Source organism: Zalophus californianus, chromosome 8 (genome assembly GCF_009762305.2).
Source record: "Zalophus californianus isolate mZalCal1 chromosome 8, mZalCal1.pri.v2, whole genome shotgun sequence".
NCBI classification, from domain to species: domain Eukaryota; kingdom Metazoa; phylum Chordata; class Mammalia; order Carnivora; family Otariidae; genus Zalophus; species Zalophus californianus.
The window spans coordinates 104,231,493-104,248,381 of NC_045602.1; the positions used below are offsets into that span (position 1 = coordinate 104,231,493).

Here is a 16,889-nt window from a genome sequence, read left to right on the forward strand (position 1 = left end):
CCCATGTCGAGAAAGAGGACTTTGTGTCCTGGTTAACTCACTAACCCTTTACCCCAAGGGTACCCACTATGCTAACTTCAAACACAATGGATTAATTTATCCTGTCCTTAAATTTTATATGCATGGAATCAAATATGTTCTTCATATTTGGCTTCTTTCATTCTACATTGAATTGGTATGGTTTATGCATGTCCCTACATGCAAGAGCATTTAGTTGTAGTTTGCTCATTCTTTTTTTTTTTTTAAAGATTTTATTTATTTATTTGAGAGAGAGAATGAGATAGAGCATGAGCTGGGGGAGGGTCTGAGGGAGAAGCAGACTCACTGCTGAGCAGGGAGCCCGATGTGGGACTCGATCCTGGGACTCCAGGATCATGACCTGAGCCGAAGGCAGTCGCTTAACCAACTGAGCCACCCAGGTGCCCTAGTTTGCTCATTCTTGTTGCTGTATGTACTACATGTGTAAACAACCATAATAGATTTCTCAATTCTATTGTTAATGGGCATTTAGGTAAATTCCAATTTGGGGCTATTATGACTATTTCTACTATGAACATCCTTGTATGTATGTGTCTTTCGGTGAACAAAAGTACACATTTCTGTTAAGTAGATACTTCGGAATGGGATTGCTAAATCTTAGTGTCTGTACTTTGTAGATACTGCCAAATGGTTTTCCTGAGTGGTAGTACCAATTTACACTGCCACCTGCTGGGCATGAGAGTTCCAGTGGGACCATACATTTTTATTGGCATCAGTCCAGGTAATTGTGTGATTTTTAACCTGTGTTCCCCAAATCCCAGGCACGGGGGTAATCAGGCAGAGGGCTACATTGGTCCAGAGTTTGGGGTTTGTAGTCCAAGGTTGAAGGGCAGAAAATTGAAGTTGCCGACGTGAAGTAGAAAGCGTCGTGCCCCGGGGCTCTTGCCAACATCGGAAGCTGGAGTTATTGATAGATAGCTTAAAAGAAGGAACTAGAAGTTTAGATGAGTTTGAAGGGCATGGGGAGAGATGTAAGAAGATGAGAGAAGAGAGGTGTGAAATATTTTGGTCAGAGAATGAGTTTGGAGAAATGTTGGATGAGTTGGGACTAAAGATGAGAACAACTTAAAAGAAAGTAGCTTCAAGCGAGAGAAACTTGTAATCAGGGTCACCTTGACACCAGCCATGAGAAGAGAGGAGGGTCAAGGAACACAGGTGGGGTTATTTCGAGAAGATGAAAGAGAAGTAGCCTGCAAGTGGCTCGCCCTATGTCCTCCAGTCTTCCAGTCACTATTTCTATTTAAAAGTTCCCTTTTATATTTCTTTCTTGTTCCCTTTAACTAGTTACATCACTCCCGCCCCCATTTTCTTCTGTTATCACTTTGCCCGAATTGCTCAACTTTATCTTCTTTGGTGTCCCTTTTTCCTTTTCTTCCTCCTCATGCTGAACTTTCTGGCCCTCTGCCTCTGGGTCTTGAGGATTCAAAACGACAACAACAACAACAAAAAACAAAAACAAGTCTTCCTTATTACTCTTCTGCTATCGTCTAAAACCTTGGCTCGAGGTCCCCCAGCGGTTGTGTGAGGGGAAGTAGTCTGTGCAGAGATCACTACACTCTCCCCCCAACCCCCCGTGACTTGCCACCATGAGCAGCATTTTAGCCAAGATTGTGGAGATTGAAGCCAAGATGGTTCGGACTCAAAAGAACAAGGCCACAGCACACCACCTAGGGCTGCTTAAGACTCGCCTTGCTAAGCTTCATAGAGAGCTCATTACCCCAAAAGGTGGAGGTGGTGGTGGACCAGGAGAAGGTTTTGATGTGGCCAAGACAGGTGATGCTGGGTGTGGGTTTTCCATCACTGGGGAAGTCAACACTGCTTAGTAACATGGCAGGGGTATATTCTGAGGTAGCAGCCTATGAGTTCACTACTCTGACCACTGTGCCTTGTGTCATCGGATACAAAGTTGCCAAGATCCAGCTCCTGGATCTTCCAGGTATCATTGAGGGTGCCAAGGATGGGAAAGGTAGAGGCCGTCAAGTCACTGCAGTGGCCCGAACATGTGACTTGATCCTGATTGTTCTGGATGTCCTGAAACCCTTGGGACACAAAAAGATAATTGAAAATGAGCTGGAAGTCTTTGGCATTCACTTGAACAGCAAACCCCCCAACACTGGCTTTAAAAAGAAGGATAAAGGAGGCATTAATCTCATGGCCACTTGCCCTCAGAGTAAGCTGGATGCTGAAACTGTGAAGCGCATTCTGGCTGAATACAAAATTTACAATGCTGATGTGACACTGCGTAGTGATGCCACAGTGGATGACCTCATCAACGTGGTAGAAGGAAACAGAGTTTACATCTCTTGTATCTATGTGTTGAATAAGACTGATCAGATGTCCATTGAGGAATTGGATATCATCTATAAGGTGCCTCACTGTGTACCCATCTCTGCCCATCACTGCTGGAATTTTGATGACCTCTTGGAAAAGATCTGTGACTACCTGAAACTAGTGAGGATTTACACCAAACCCAAAGGCCAGTTGCCAGATTATACATCCCCAGTGGTGCTGCCTTACTCTAGGACTACGGTGGAGGATTTCTGCATGAAGATTCACAAAAATCTTATCAAAGAATTTAAATACACTCTGGTCTGGGGCCTGTCTATGAAACACAATCCTCAAAAAGTGGGTAAAGATCATACATTGGAGGACGAGGATGTCATTCAGATTGTGAAGAAATGAAACCTTCTCCTCTACCCATGTGCTTGGCCAACCATAGCAGCTTTTCCCATGACCAGGCACCCTACCCCAAACCCCTTCAAGCTTTGGCAGCCAGTGGATCAGGATTCAGGGGAGGGAGATGAGGGGATCCAAGCTGGAATTTTGTCTTAACTTGGTGTCACCTTGTAAATTCAACTGCATAAAGGACCTGGTAGGCCATCCAAAAAAAAAAAAAAAAAAAAAAAACCTTGGCTCCACCACCAATATTTAGAACTCCATTTTTGCCATCTATTCTATAGTTTGCCTTTTCTATTTGTCCTCAAGTTATTCTGGAACAGTGGCTTTAAAGGTTTTATTTGTTTGTTTGCTTGCTTTGCATTTTCTTTTTTATCACTGGAAGCTCCTTCAAACAAAATCTCAGTTGAAATCCTATATATTGAGCAGGGAAATGTGGAGCTGTTGTTATGATGTGAATGATGTTCCCTAGGGTTGAGCAGTAGGCAACCTGTACAACTCTATGCAGTGAATGTCAGACATTTCTTAAACATACCTTCAGATTCTCTTGTCCCTGTCTCTTATTCCAGCCACAGTAGTGGCAACCAGTTTTATGCAGACTTCAACCAGCCTCATAAAAGTATGAACTGTTGGTACCCACTTCAGTCCCACCTTTCACTTCTGCCCTAGAACTTCTTCTTTCTCCTCGAGAAGAGCCCCTTGACCTACACGTGCACAACCCAGAAGTACAGGGGAGTTAAGGCGCTGTCCTATGACTGTGCTCGACCAAAGGGAGATGGAAGCAGCTGGGTAAGTCTCCTTTCTTGCTCCAGAAAGATGGTCCTGATGTGCATTTCTCAAGATTTCTCAGCTGCCTCATGGGAATTAAACACCCAGGTGCCTATAACATTAGCTAACTCTATCGTGCATTCTTGAATTAGCTCTCCCTCCTTCAGCATTTCCCTCTCCCGCCACTCATCCCTGCTCCCTGGAGTCACACTCCCAGATTAACTACTTAGAATTCTGCCTCTGTCTCAGGCTTTGTTTTCTGAGGAAGCAGCTGGTAACACCCCCTAACTCAACCCCCTGGGGGTGGGGAAAAGCACTTCCAAGGCACTCGGGTGATTTTTCGTCACTTGAAGTGATTGTTCTGGAATAAAGTTAAGTTGAGACAGTTAGTAGGGATATCTTGACTGAAGAACTGCTCATTATTCTTGGAGCTGAATACGTTATTTGCATTTTAGGTGCATACATCAAAGTTCAGCGGGCAGAAATTGAAATGGGCCATTGTCATGGTCGAATCAATAGGTGTGGAAAACAAAGTGGATTTCAGTGGAGGGGTATAAAAGCTCTAGCCCCTTAGAGAATCTACTTGGCCTAGATTGGAGTTTTGCCTTTAATAACAAATGAGAATATGGGTTTAGGTCTCTAGGGCTTTCTATCTGCACAGCCCCTGAAAGTTAAAAAACACACACCATTAGCACTTGTCTCATCTTTCCTAAACTGGCGGTTGTCACAGTTCCTTTAAAGAAGTAAGACAGTGCCTGGGAAGACAGCAGTCACCTCCCACATCCCCACTCCCCCAGACACCCAGGATACATCTTGTGTATACTTAAGCTGTCTCTGACACACATAAGTTCTTTTTCATCCCTGAGTAATCAGTCTTTTTTATCCTCTTAGCAAAGAGAACGGTATATTTTTGCACAGAAAAGATTGGGAGGAAAGGAAAATAAAAGAAAGCCCTCTCCCCCAAGAAATATCCCACAAAATTCCCAAAAAATAGCAACAAATGAAAGATGGCAAGGAAAAACCACAGAAGCTTCTAGAATGAGGGTATTTGTCAAGTGCTGGTTGAGGATGCAGTTCTACTTGGAACATTTTGAAATTGTTTTTTTCAAATTCTGTTGTTTAGGGGTTAATGATGGTGCTGAAACCCTATTGCTTTGAATAGGAGGGATTAGTTTCTCTATTTCAGGATTAAGGTCAGTCTTATCACCTTCAGGCTGCCACATCTTGTCAGCAATCCTCAATCCTACAATCATTCTGCTCACGGTTCTCAAATCCTCCCTTGGGCTGCTGGCCCTGCTGAGCCCTACACTTTCTGTTTTAAATATTACTAAAAGGGAAGGCTATTAGCATGAGTCCACTCTAAGACACATGGAGAGCTCACCCTAACCTTTTGTTTCCATGAGATTCTTTTTTTTTTTTTAAGATTTATTTATTTATTTTCAAGAGAGAGAGAGAAAGAAAGCACACAAGCAGGAGGGGCAGAGGGAGAGGGAGAGAGAATCTCAAGCAGACTCTGCACTGAGTGCAGAGACTGATGTGGGGCTTGATCTCACGACCCTGAGATCACTACTTGAGAGGAAACCAAGAGTCAGATGCTTAACTGACAGCGCCACTCAGGAACCCCATTTCCATGAGATTCTAAAGACACAGAGGAGAGAAGTAGAACTCCACAGGCCTCTTTGAGGTTGTGGTAGCATGATCGTAAAGATTGCCATATTATTCACCCTTCTCTTTGCAATATGACTTTGAAACTTTTCCCAATAAGAAGTGGAGTATATTTCTCCATATTTTGAATTTGAACTGGTCCTGTCACCAGCTTTGGCTGATAGAATATGGTAGAAGCAGTGAGCCTAGAAGAGGTTTTGCATGCTTCCACTCTTTCTGACTTTGCCATGAGAAAAAGTCCCGGCTGACCTCCTGGAGAATGCGATATTACACCATCTGCCAACTCCCAGAAGCTAGGCTGCCCAGCTGACCTGTAGTTGACCATTGTCATGTGAGGAAGCCAGCCAAGACCAGACTCCCAGCCAAACCTAGCTCAAAATGCCTAACTGTAGCACTGCAAGCTAAATAAATATTTATTGTTTTAAGTCACCATGTTTTGGGAGCAGTTGGTTACAAAGCAGTAGAAAACTTACAGAGGGTTCCAGCCTCCACCATATTCTTTGGATCCTTTGTCTAGTTGGCCTTATTATCATTAATAGTATTGGCAGCTGTGAAAACAACGCGTACTATTAGTAGAACTGTAGAGGGTAAACTCATTTGGGAATAATTCCTATTTCGGACATGAGAAATGGCAAAAGCAGTATTAATGCTCTTGACTTTAATGACCTTTGGATAGACATTAGAAAGACTGGTTAAACTTCAGTCGTGAAAAATTTAGAGCACATTTCTCTACAGCAGTGTCTTGGGGGAGATGCTCAGAAGCTGGCATGGATCTCATGAGAATGTATTGTCTGAGGTAAGGCTTTCCCAGAAGCAGACCCTGAGACAAGGATTTCAGGGGAAGTAGTTTATTTGAGAAGAGATTCCAGGAAACACAAATAATGAGGTGGGAAAGAGAGAAGAAAAGACAGCCAATAAATAGTGATAAGTACCAGGCAAGGTACCGTGTGAGGAACTGGAGATTGATTCTGCTGGGGGAGCTCTGGCAGACAGTGTAGAACACACAGCTCAGGGCTACCCCAACCTGGGGCCAAGGAAACTGGGCATCTATCTACTCATCAATCCCCATCCACCCTTGGTTAAGGATTGCTTCCCAGGACATTAAAACTTTAGCAGTTCTGGTGTTCTCTGTCCCAAGACAGAGAATTTGCAGTGTTCCTCACTGCAAACAGCATTTTGTGAGTAGAGGTAAGTGCTCAAGAGGATATGGGCACAGCACTAGCAGTGTCTAGTAGAAGGACGATGGGCCACATTTTTCTGAGTTGCTTGTGGAGACAGTATCATGAACTTAAGGCAGGAAGCCCCCTGAACAGAATGGTTTTGAAGCTGTATTATGGCAAGAGGCTGGAGGAGCTAAGGATGGTGAGATGGTGTGTGGGAAACATCACCTGAGATTGGGACTCTGGAATAGTTAGATACCTGGAGCTTTGGCAACTCATCCTGGAAATAGCTGTGGGCATTGGGGTTAACTGACTTGTTAATGGTTTACTTTTCTTTAATTCCCTTGTTCTCCAAAGTCTCCTACATTCTAGGAGATAGATTTGAGTTTCCAAATCCCAGATGGAGAACTTGAGATATATGACTAACTTGCTTGAAGGTAAACTAGTATGTCAGTGATTGTATGAAGAGCACCCAGAGCAAGAATTCCTAAATCTTGGACCTTGAAGTCAACACTTTCTCCTCTCCTAAGACAATTTAACTTGATCATTCCTTGCACACTGTTTGTTTCATCTTGTGGGCTTGCATCCTTCTTCTCTGAGCCAAGGATTTTGCAAGTTTCTTCTGGACAGTGTGGGAAAGAGTTAAAACTGGTGTTGACTGAGTTGCCAAGGAGGAACTCCAGGATTACTAAATGATAAGATATAGTTTGTACGTTTGTTTTCTCATTCCCAACCCCTGCTTCTTAAATGAATTCACTCTGGACATATCACTTTGTTTACTCCAAGCCTTGAAGAATTCTCTACTTAAACTTCACTTATCTGTGAGGTCTTCCCCAATCATTCTGTCTTAAATAATACCCTGTCCACTTTCTGCACTCTTTTTCCCCTTCATTGCTTACATTTCTGTGTGACACGTACTATCTAATATACTTCATTTTTGACTTGTTGGTTTATCTATCTCCCCCAGCTTGAATATAAATTCAATGAATGCTTGAGAATTTTCCCTGTTCCCTCTGCTGCCTCTTCCCCTCCCCCTGCCCCATGTACTCCCAATACTCAGAGCAGAGCCTGGCGTAGAAGCTCAATAAATATTTCATGAATGAATGAAAGAATGAATCAAAGGGTCACTAAGACTTTTGGCTAAGAAATCCAGTACATTTGTCTTTGCTGCTCTTTGTGAAGCCAAATATCTCCTGGAGTTTCCTGGCTGCTTGAACTGAGAGAGGCACAATCCTGGATTTATCTTCCAGGCTTCCCTATAGCTTTGGAAGTACACATCTGGTTTGAATCACACCTACATTACTTATTAGCTGAGAGGTCTTGTTCAAATAAACTATTAATTTCTTCTTCTGCACAATGGGCTAATAATCCCCACTTTGTAGCATTTTTAGGAGAGTTTAACTGAGTCAACATAAATAAGGCACTTAACACAGTACCTGGCATGTAGTAGATGATCACCAAGTATGAGTCTTCTTCCTTTTCTCTTAATTTCAAGTGCAGTCATCAATTGTCTGGCCAATTAGTGACACAAAGATCGGGAAGGTTGGTCAAAGGAGATGCTGAGGGAGGATGTGAAAGAAGGAAAACTGAAACTAGAAATGGAGAGGCAGGCAAGAGAAAAGGACTCTGCTCCTAGGACCTGGGACCACCTTTCACTTTCTGGTTGTTTGTAGAAGGGCCATGGATGAGGCGGGCCGAAGATTTAGCCTTTCCCCAATCGTTATATTTCTAATGTACTTCCTGAGTTGGTTCCTACCCAGAGCTGATTCATTCCCAGGGAATATGTCCTCTTTTAGCCAAAAGGAACTGACTGCAGAAGAGTTGAGGCTGGACAAACTCAATTATCCAAGGAAATGGGTTTCAGAATGAATTATGTGGTGAGCCTTAAAGCAAAATGCTTGTATCTCGATTATCATGTATCCAGTATGGGGTTTTAATTACTCATACAATGTGGAAACGCACCTCACTGAGAGGAGATGGAATTTGGGAGAGAATTTTCTAATATGACCCATACGTTGACCCCTTAGCAACTTTGACATATGTAGCATATTTATCCACTTTCTCCGTCTTCTAGCATGCTCTCTACTACTCTTTCAAGAAGAAATGTATTGTTATAGTTGTTCCTCAGAATAACTTCCCTGAGCATCTGGGTATATCTAGAACTGATTCTGAGGCTTGGGAAGAGGGTGAAGAACTGCAAACAGTTATTGAGAATGACGTTTGTCATCCCCATTTCCACTCCTTAACTTCTGTAGCAAACCTCCATAACTGCTTTTGGGGATGAAATTATCTGGTGGCCAGCCAAGGCAACCAAGACAAATTCATCTGTATCGCTATTATGGGATAGAAGAAGGAGACAGAAAAGGAGATGGAGGTTAGGGAGGTGATGGTGGTGTTAGTGAATGTGGTGGTGAGGGAGGTGATGGTGGTGATGGTGAAGGTGGTGGAGGAAGTGAAGTTGAGGGCATTGGTGGTGGTGGCAGGGGATGGAGGTGATGCTGGTGACTGGGAAGATGGCAGTGATAAAGATGGAGATGCTGAAGATATTAGGTAAGAGGAGGGAGAGGTGGCAGAGGAAGAGGAGAGGGGAAGGTGGTGGCAATGAAGGCAGTAGTAGCAGTGGTGGAGGTAAGGCTGGTACAGGTGCTGGTGGAGATGATGGTGGGGGAAGTGTTGGCTTAGTAGTGACAGAGGCAGTGATGGCAAAAATGGTGATGTCAAAAGAATTGAAAACAGGTCTACACAAAAACTTGCACATGAATGTTCACAGCAGCATAACTCATAATAGCCAGAGAGTGGAAACCATCCAAATGTCCATCAATGGATAAACAGATAAACAAAATGTGGTATCCACACCATGGACATTATTTAGCCATAAAAGGGAATGAAGTTCTGTTATATGCTACAAGATGGATGGACCTTGAAAACATTATGCTAAGTAAAAGAAGCCAGACACAAAGCCATCACGTCCTGTATAATTCCATTTATATGAAATGTTCAAATAGGCAAATCTATAGACAGACATAAATTAATAGTTGCCTATGGCTGGTGGAAGTGGGATGGGAGTGACTGCTAATTGGTATGGGGTTTATTTTTGGGGGTGTTAGAAATATTCTAAAATTTGATTGCACAAATCTGTAGTATACTGAAAACCATTTAATTATATACTTTAAATGGGTGAATTGTATGGTATGTCAATAAAGCTGTTAAAAAAAGTGAGGGCAGCAGTGGTGTGGTTGTGGAGGGTTCACTTTTGCTGGTGGGACTGGATTTTGGGGAGAGGAAGGAAGAGTTGATTGATACCTGATATACCTAAATCTAGGTAGGGTCAAATCTGAGTAGCACAGATTTTTTCCATAGACGTTTTCTTTTATCTTCTGGAAAAATGTCTTTTCTCCCATAGCCAACACTGAATCCACACACAAATATTTCTGAAACAGATGATAAAAATCAAGCCAAGTGTCACCTGCCATTGGAATTGTGTCTAAAATGTTCATCTTTGTTTTTTCCACACAGTGTTCTCAGCACACAGAACTGGCTTCTGAGGAGCAATGGGATGGAGTGGCCAGGCTTCCTCTTCTCATGTGAGTGCAAAATCAGACGGAGTCCATAAAGAAATTAAAGCAGACATCTGGGGTCTATAATTTTTAATAATTTTAAACTAGCTACAAAATGTCAATCACTTCACAAACCGACAGAGGAGACAGGAGGAATTTAATATTACATGCTGTAATGATATCTATTTCACAGTTTATCTATATTTCATTCATTTATATTATTTTTTAAAGATTTCTTTATCAGCTACTAAATATCAGCAATTTGGTGTGCATAGCTCTAGATTAAGCAACAGAGAATTGTACTGATAACAAACCACAGGGGGAAATGGTGATTAATAAGAGTCAGCCTTATAAAATTTACATCTCCACACTGTTTCACAGCAAGATTGCTTTCTCCAAAACATAGCCTTCAAAAGCAGCAAACAAATCCTATATTACATTCATTTGACATAGTTCAGCCAAACGTCTATTTTGCTGGAAATGATTAAATGGTGAGTGTGTCAAATCCATCTTTTTTTTAAATTCTTTTTTTTTAAAAAGGATGATCATGGTTAGTAAGTCTATATATTGACAGAAAGAAAGTGACACTACTTCAGTTTTGCTGGTAGAACTTAATCTTGACAGTGTCTCAATACTGAGCATGCTTTGTTGTTGTTTCGTTGTTTCTGTTGTGTGTGTATGTTTTTTCTCATCAGTATGCTACTGTCATGGAAAGATTTTGTTTAAGTAGGAATCTAAAAATCTATTTAGTTCTCATGCATAAATGCATAAATCACATCACTTTTAGTGCAATGCCTGTAATGTAATTCCACATTGTCTAATCATGAAATCATAAAGACAGACGACAACCATGAGGAACCAAGGACAGCAAATTTTGAGAGTTTCAGAGCCTGACACTCAAAGAAAGGACAGTGGCAGTAGCTCTGTGGAATGTCACAGTTTTACAAGAACAATACTGTGTATTGAAAGAATCAACAGCACGTTGAGCATTCCTAAATTGTTGTCATTCAGCAAACACCACTGAGGAGAGAAAAGGAAAAATGAAACCCAAGACATCTTATGTAGGGAGTTAGAGCCACCAAATGACTACTATATACAACCTTTGGAAAGAAAGAGACTCAGGAAGAACAAAAGACACATAATAGTTTGGGGAAGCTGATGAATGATACAAGACAATATTCACAATGGGGGTGGACTGATGTGTGTATGTGTGCAGACCTACTAGGTAATACAATGAGAAAAGCACGAAGGTGCTATCTTGCCCAACAGCATTTGAAAGAGAACACAGGTGGGCACATTTAACCACTCCCCAGCATCTTTGTTGCACGTTGGTTGGCCTCATCAATTCTGGTTTTGTTGGAATCAGCCTAGAAAAGGGGGAAGAAAACAAAACTCAGGTTACCTTTGAACATTCTGTTCTTCCTTCTGGGTCTATTCAAATGCCCCCTTCTTGAGTGAAGGCATCTTGAAACTTCTCCTGTCAGAATTGACCCTCTCTTCTTTTGTGATCCCAGAACCATTGCTTGTGGTTCTACTTGGACATGATCATAGAAGCTCCATCTTAGTACTCATGACTGTTTCACCCTACCAGAGTGCATCCTTTTGAGGACAGGGTTACATCACTTATCTTTCTATCCTGGAATGACACCCAGTGATGTTATGAAAGGCATTCACATCTGTGGATTGAGTTTAATTACCACCACTTATACAGTTAGGTTCAAATCATGGCTAACCAGTGCCACTTCGGGCCAATTACACAACATCTTGGGGCCTTGGCTTTCTTGTCTCGAAGCTGGGACAAAAAAGAATCCTGCTAACAAGCATGAATGTCTATTATATCCAGTTCATTCAACCTTGACATCAAGATTGATATTAACTATGAGGAGTATATTATTATTAATTCATTTTTCCAAATGAGGAAATCAGGCAGCCTGGAGTCAGAATCCACACTAGTAATCATCATGTTAATCATTATAGTACTTAGGTCTGCTGTGAAAATGAAATGAGTTTGTACATAAAATGTGCTTGGAATAATCTTTGCAAAGATTAAGTGCTCAATATATTTTATCTTGCAATTATTGTTACTGGGTGAAAATCTGACTTGTTTTCGGGATGTTTAATAATTTTAAGTTCCATTTTTGAAGACTCACTCCCATGGAGTTTGACAATGGCATGTTTGTTTGTTTGTTTATTTATTTATTTATTCATTTATTAAGTAGGCTCCACACCCAACTGGGGGTTTGAACTCATGACCCCAAGATCAAGAGCCACATGCTCTACTGACTGAGCTAGCCAGGTGCCCCTTATCTTTGGCTTGTTTTAACAAGAGCACTTTTACCATAATTTTGTGCCTTGACTGATCTCACTGTTTCAATTACCTTTTGCTGTATATGCAGCATGAAACCCAGAGTTGCTACCAGGATAGACTTTTAAAACCCAGAAAATGAACTATTCCCAACACTACTCAGAAAGGTATGAGTGAGCAAGCAAGAGGCAAAGATGAAGATTCTGTTTAGGCTGTTGTTTTGTCTTATCATGATTGGTGATGGTGTCTGTCCTCTCTAGCCTGGAAAGAGGAACACAAAGCTGAGAGGCAGTGTAGGGAAACTGAACTGCTTTTTTATCGACCTGTATTTGTTCAATGATTACTGATTTTGCATCTTCTATGGTGCTTGGTACTTTCCAATCTCCACCAAACTGGATCTTCTTTATTTAGTTTAATTGTGAATTCCCAGCACATTTAGAGTTATCTATATTCAACTAGAAATTTGCCAAGTTAAAATAGAAATATTGCTAGATTATTCATTATTCTGAATTATCTGGCAATGGTTTCCTACCATCTGTTTGGATAATCAAAAGTTGAATTTCAAAACAAGTTAAGATAGAGCATTAATTTTCCTTGATTGTTTTGATCTATAGATTCATATTTTGGACCTTAGGTCCCTGATTTAGAAAATAGGTATTCTCTCCAATTTTACTTGGCTCTTAAATCTCCTCTCTTTAGCTATAAATTCTACCAGAAATAATGATACTTTGGTGCAAAGGAAAATTCTAGGCTCAGACCAATGTGAAATGTTTCTGCAGATTGAATTATGCTATTTTTTCAGACTGAATACTAAGGAAAATGCAAATGGGGGAAAATCATTAATTTAAAAATGGATGGCATGTCTGGAAGCAAGCAATCTAGAAACTCTTGTATTAAGAATATACTGGTGAGCATTCACCTGATGGTGAAAGGGGATATTTTGAAGTAGAGCATGAGGTTATTCTCTGGACATCGTCAAAGAATCCAAAGCAGACCTATGTTCACTGAAGATCTGTGATTTCTACCTAAATTTTCTCTGAAGCATATCAAAATTCAAGCCCATATACCTTATACAATAGGTACTATATCTTTATTATATAACAGAAATAGCATCTTTTAGGAACAAATCCTGAGGTAATCTCCTTTTAGATGTCTCCCTGGTATTTGGAGAAGGCCTCTGTGTTCATTCTTTTATATGCTTTAGGACTGTGTTTATGGAATATAGCCCACCCCAGTTTTCATATTTCTATTTAGAGAATCTTAAGCTCACTGGCATACCCAAGATATGCCACATGATTTGCCCTTGTGAGAAAGCAAGGATGATTCCCACAGAGCCACTAAGAGAGTTAGAAGGAGATCATTAGCCCACCCTTCTGCACACTCTGGAAATCTCAACTTCAGACCATGGCAGGTAGCTTTTAGGCCCCTGCTCAGAATTCCAGAAGTGGATGCTTATTACCCTACATGGTAGCCCTGTTCTCATCCAAGGTTTGAACTGTTCCCTTATTATCTTTCAGATGAAGAAATCAGGTCAGGAAGCTGGTGAGCAAGGAAATGCCACTGGAACTCAAGGTCTTAGTTTTCAAATGCTGTGTTTCCTCATTGATAGGAGAATTCAAAGGAATGTTAAAGCTTCAGCCTCACTGTATTTCAACATGTGTGTGGCATCTACCACTGACAACTTTAAATTGAAGTTTGAACATTACTACTTCCTGAACAACATAAAGAAGATAATACAACTTGCCCCATTCTAGTTTTCTGAAAGAATTGTACCATTTCAACCTTAGAAGACTGCATATATATATATATATATATATATATACCTTAAAGCAGAAAGCAAAGTTTTTAAATAGACAAAGTAATTTCTTGACAGTCCACGGGGATGTATTAAAAATTACATTGTTTTGGACTTCCAAAACTTTACAATCAATCCAAGTGATGAGAGAGGACCATGACTGATGGGGTAGGGTGAAGGTTGTTGTTGGGGGCCATGGGAGAATATGGGAGAAACATCAGAAGATTCCCTTTATTCGTTTTATTTTTTAAGATTTCATTTATTTATTTGAGAGAGAGAGTGTGAGGAGGAGAAGGGGCAGAGAGAGAGAGAGAGAGAGAGAGAGAGAATCCCAACTAGACTCTGTGCTGAGCATGGAGCCTGATGCGGGCTCAATCCTAGAACCCTGAGATCATGGCCTGAGCTGAAACCAAGAGTTGGATGCTCAACCGACTGAGCCACCCATGTGCCCCAAGATTCTTTGTATTCTTAGACTGTGAGTTTAATTTACTCTTAGATATGCAAGAGACCTTTGAATACTGTTTCCTATGATCAGAAGAGAGAACTTAACATGAGACAGGTGGAAATCTGTTAAAAACTGTGCAGCTCATATAACATGTATCATTTGTGGCGATGCTGGGTTGAAATGGACTCTCTCTAATCATGTTCAGATTCTGATTTTGGAGCTAAGATAAAGGCTAGTTATTCAAAGGCAACTAGACCCCTCTCTCACTTCTTAAACAATTCAGCACTTAAAGAATGATACAAACCATAACGGCTATTTCCCATCCACTTGCCTGACTCCAATTACACATCATGGCTGCATAAGTCTTTGCCCTTTAGTAAATTGGGCCCAAAATGAAAGGTTTTCCCTAGAGAAGAGAACTAGAAATGAAAAGTGGCAGATTTAAGATGCCACTTGCCTTTCCAAGAACACTTTTTGGTGCTGAAAGTCCTACTCTATCAATAAAGATTTGACACCTCTCTCGTAGTAAAAGTACTACTTCTGGAAATCTAATTAAATTAGAGGTACATTATCTCCCTACATCTGTGAGTAAATTGGGTCCATTGACAGAAAATGAGTACTTCTTGTTTTTTCAAATCATTTTCCTGTTGGAAGGTGGTTCGGCAATTGTTTCTTAGCTCATTTTTCTGGGCCATAATGGGTTAGGTCAGCTTGTGTTGGCTCCAGTGCTCTTGAAACTCTCAATATTGTTCTAAAATCTATTGATTTGTGCAGCTTTAAAAGCTTTAGCATATCAAAGGCTCTTAACAATGATAAGTATGTCATGACTTGTAAAAGTAAGCAAAGCACAAGCCTTTTGCCAACCAACATTGACATTTGTGTAACTCAATATTGATCAGGCAAAATATTATGCAATCAGATATTTTTAATAGGGAGCACATAGAGCACAATAGGGCAAAGCGTTCCCTTTATGTCCACTCTTTCCTTTTTCAGGTCAGTGGAGGATGCTTGGGTTCCAAGAAACTCAGTGTTTAGCCTTAGGATTCAAAGCATCCTTCTCTGCTCACTAAAGTGGAATGAATTGTTTAAAAGAAACTCAGGGTTTCAGGCTCTAAACTTCAATATCTCTCTTTGAATATAGCTCATACAGCTATATGAGCTGCATATATACAGCTTGAGCTGAATATAGCTCAGGAATAACCTCATACAATGTAAGATTGCCAACTAGAATTGATTATAGATGCACAATTACCATTAAACTTATAATGTATCATTTCTTCCTGTTGGCATTTTGATATCTTAAGAGATGATAAGCAATATTCAGGACTCTACTGATCGGGGAGGGGGCAGAATATAAGATCATAGAAAGTGTGTCAGATTTGTAGTGTGGAATATCAGGTTTTGGTGCCCCAAATCTTTTTATAAAGGTTATCCAGTGTTTCTTTCTGTTCCCTTCCAATCTCAAGGCCCTAAACCCATCCCTCCCATTCTGTTCTCTTCACTTTTCCTTAGGCCTCTTGTTGACACCAGGGGGTTTTGTCTTAGAGCCACATCTGGTGTCCTTGTGTGAACTCAGCTTCATCAGATTATGCTTTCTATTTTGAGATCTGGACATGTGAACTGTTGAACTGGAAATGGAATCTGGGCTTTTTTGAACTATCATTAAAGCTTTGGCATTTATAAAATCAAAGCTCATATTCATCTTCTCAGTAAACTAAAATAAGTATTCTTTCCTTTATTTCCTGATTCTATTCCTACACCATCTCTTGACAAGCTCCTAACCAACCTTCAAGACTCAATTTGGCTTTTTTGGAGATTTTCCCATCACTTAACTCTTGAAATCTTTCCTCATCTAACCCTACTTGTTAGCATTTTATGTGTGGCTCTCTTGGCAAATTATATTTTGTGTGGTAGTAAATTCAGCTGGAGGCTCACTGCCTCCCATAGGCTGTGAGTTTCCTAGCAGTGGGAATGATGTCTTTCTCATCTTTATGGCTTTTGGATCCTGAAACAGGTGCCTCTGAGGAATAGCTGCTAGATTAAATTCTACTCTCTTATTTACTTATATGCTGGTGAATTTTTGTCTTGGAAAATTAAGGGGGAAATTTCCATCTATCAGTATGCCTGAATCCCATGTCACAGTTTGAGGGGCTTATTATGCCATTCATCCTTCCTCAGTGGTATCTCAGAAGAAGTAATGAACAATAGAAGCTTGCTGACTGCCATAAACTCACCTTCTCCATGATCCTGTCGATCTGGCGATTCTGTGTATCGATCTCATTGCCCATATCCAGGGCCATGTGACGGAGGTTTCCAATGATACCGCTCACCTGCTCCAGGTTTTCATCCATTTCATTTTCTCGGGCATCGTTTGTTACCCTGGGATTCAAAATGCAATTTTTAGAAGATAGAAAGTGTGAAAAAAACTCAATACCAAGGACCCAAAGCTCAGGGAAAGTCTGGAGACCCCCTAGGTATC

At 40.8% G+C, this 16,889-nt stretch overlaps 2 protein-coding genes across 5 annotated transcripts in view; one reads left to right on the top strand and one right to left on the bottom strand.

The window, feature by feature from the left end:
* The first annotated feature begins 1,625 nt into the window (after positions 1-1,625).
* Positions 1,626-2,721, top strand: LOC113938695 (developmentally-regulated GTP-binding protein 1-like). Its single transcript, XM_035729048.1, is given in 2 exon segments — positions 1,626-1,822; positions 1,824-2,721. Coding segments are annotated over 2 exon segments (1,095 nt in total).
* Positions 2,722-9,938: 7,217 nt separating this feature from the next.
* SNAP25 (synaptosome associated protein 25) overlaps positions 9,939-16,889 on the bottom strand; it is an 82,872-nt gene continuing 75,921 nt past the window's right edge. For all 4 annotated transcript variants that reach the window (XM_027621896.1, XM_027621899.1, XM_027621897.1 and 1 more), the window contains 2 exons: positions 16,645-16,789; positions 9,939-11,232 (listed from right to left, as the gene is read on the bottom strand). In XM_027621896.1, coding sequence (XP_027477697.1) covers positions 11,164-11,232; positions 16,645-16,789 — 214 coding nt within the window. In that variant the 3' untranslated portion in view covers positions 9,939-11,163. The remainder of the gene's footprint in view (positions 11,233-16,644; positions 16,790-16,889) is intronic.